Below are 1,511 nucleotides of genomic sequence, written 5' to 3' on the forward strand. Positions count from 1 at the left end.
TGTTAAACCAGATTAAGGGGTTCTGATGTTAAACCAGATTAAGGGGTTCTGATGTTAAACCAGATTAAGGGGTGCTCAGGTCTGATGTTAAACCAGATTAAGAGGTTCTGATGTTAAACCAGATTAAGGGGTTCTGATGTTAAACCAGATTAAGGGGTTCTGATGTTAAACCAGATCAAGGGGTGCTCAGGTCTGATGTTAAACCAGATTAAGGGGTTCTGATGTTAAACGAGATTAAGGGGTTCTGATGTTAAACCAGATTAAGGGGTTCTGATGTTAAACCAGATCAAGGGGTTCTGATGTTAAACCAGATTAAGGGGTTCTGATGTTAAACCAGATTAAGGGGTTCTGATGTAACCTTTGATACCTGATCAACATTCCTTGGACGCGTGCGGAGCGGCTAAGCTCCGCCCCTCCAGTTTCGGCAGATTAAAGAGTTTAACCGCAGAGAAGAACTGATAAACTCTAATCTGAACTTTAATCCCACAAACGGCGCCTTGTTGAACAGGTAAAGTCTTCACGTCCCGTCATAAAACACAAAACGAACTTTTCTGACACCCGACACCGAGCAGCAATGGCTGGAGCTGCCGAGGCCCGAGAAAAGGGGAAAACAGCAGCCAGGACTCGGAGCTCTGCACCCGGTCAGACCAGCAGCGACTCTCCGTCCTACAAAACACAAACCTCCGACAGGTTTATCAATCAATCAATCAATCAACCAATCAATCAATCCTGGGACTAGTTCTGAGCCGGACAAAACTCCTGTCCCCTGAGGACATGAAATCCCAAACTTCCACCGCAGGTACCGAGCCAACTCATCCCGCGGTGTTGTCGGTGTTCCGCCCGGGGTTTTATGCTCCGTCTCCCCCCAGGCGGTCCAGAACCAGAGTGAACGTACCGTGAAGCTCGGCCAGCAGCAGGCAGCTCCACAGCAGCAGCAGCTCGGCCAGCAGACCACCCATCTCCCGTCCTTCACAGCCACAAGTCCCGCTCCATGTTGGCTCAAAGATGGCCGCTGCTCCCGTCTTTACGAAGCTCGGTCGGTGTGAAGGAGCCGCTTTGATGTTTGTCGGCCCGGGAGTCGCTCTCAATCTACTTTTTACCGTGAAACACGCTCGCGCTTCTTTATACTTTGGACAATCGGGCTCGCGCACGAAGAAAAGGGCAGGCCTTAGTGGGCGGAGTCCTGCGACGTCACCACTACAGCCAGAAACTTTTCTTCTTCTCTAGTTGTTTTGATGTCTGTCACCGAATGGCGTCGGCGGGCGATCATGTCTGTCTGTTAGCAAAATGTTCAGTGAAAGTTTTCACTGGGTGTCCCACAGTTGGAGTCACCTGAATTCAACATGGCTGCCACAGTTAACGGACTTTAGCAAACAGCTGTAACTGTAAATTGAACTGATGTTGAGATAAAGTTGGTGCAGGAGTTTATCTCCATCACTCAGATGTCCCAATCGAACTTTTGTGTCCCCGATATTGATCAGAGTCCTCAAAAGATGGGGGTCGGTTAGGAG

At 49.3% G+C, this 1,511-nt stretch overlaps 1 protein-coding gene across 1 annotated transcript in view; it reads right to left on the reverse strand.

Moving 5' to 3' along the window:
* Positions 1-1,115, reverse strand: part of lrp5 (low density lipoprotein receptor-related protein 5) — a 398,826-nt gene extending 397,711 nt beyond the window's left edge. The window contains exon 1 of the mRNA XM_037683231.1: positions 896-1,115. Within this exon, the coding sequence (XP_037539159.1) occupies positions 896-959 (64 nt within the window). The 5' untranslated portion in view covers positions 960-1,115. The remainder of the gene's footprint in view (positions 1-895) is intronic.
* Positions 1,116-1,511: the final 396 nt, after the last annotated feature.

The sequence above is a fragment of the Nematolebias whitei genome, chromosome 10, assembly GCF_014905685.2.
Source record: "Nematolebias whitei isolate Nwh7 chromosome 10, NemWhi1, whole genome shotgun sequence".
Classification (NCBI taxonomy): domain Eukaryota; kingdom Metazoa; phylum Chordata; class Actinopteri; order Cyprinodontiformes; family Rivulidae; genus Nematolebias; species Nematolebias whitei.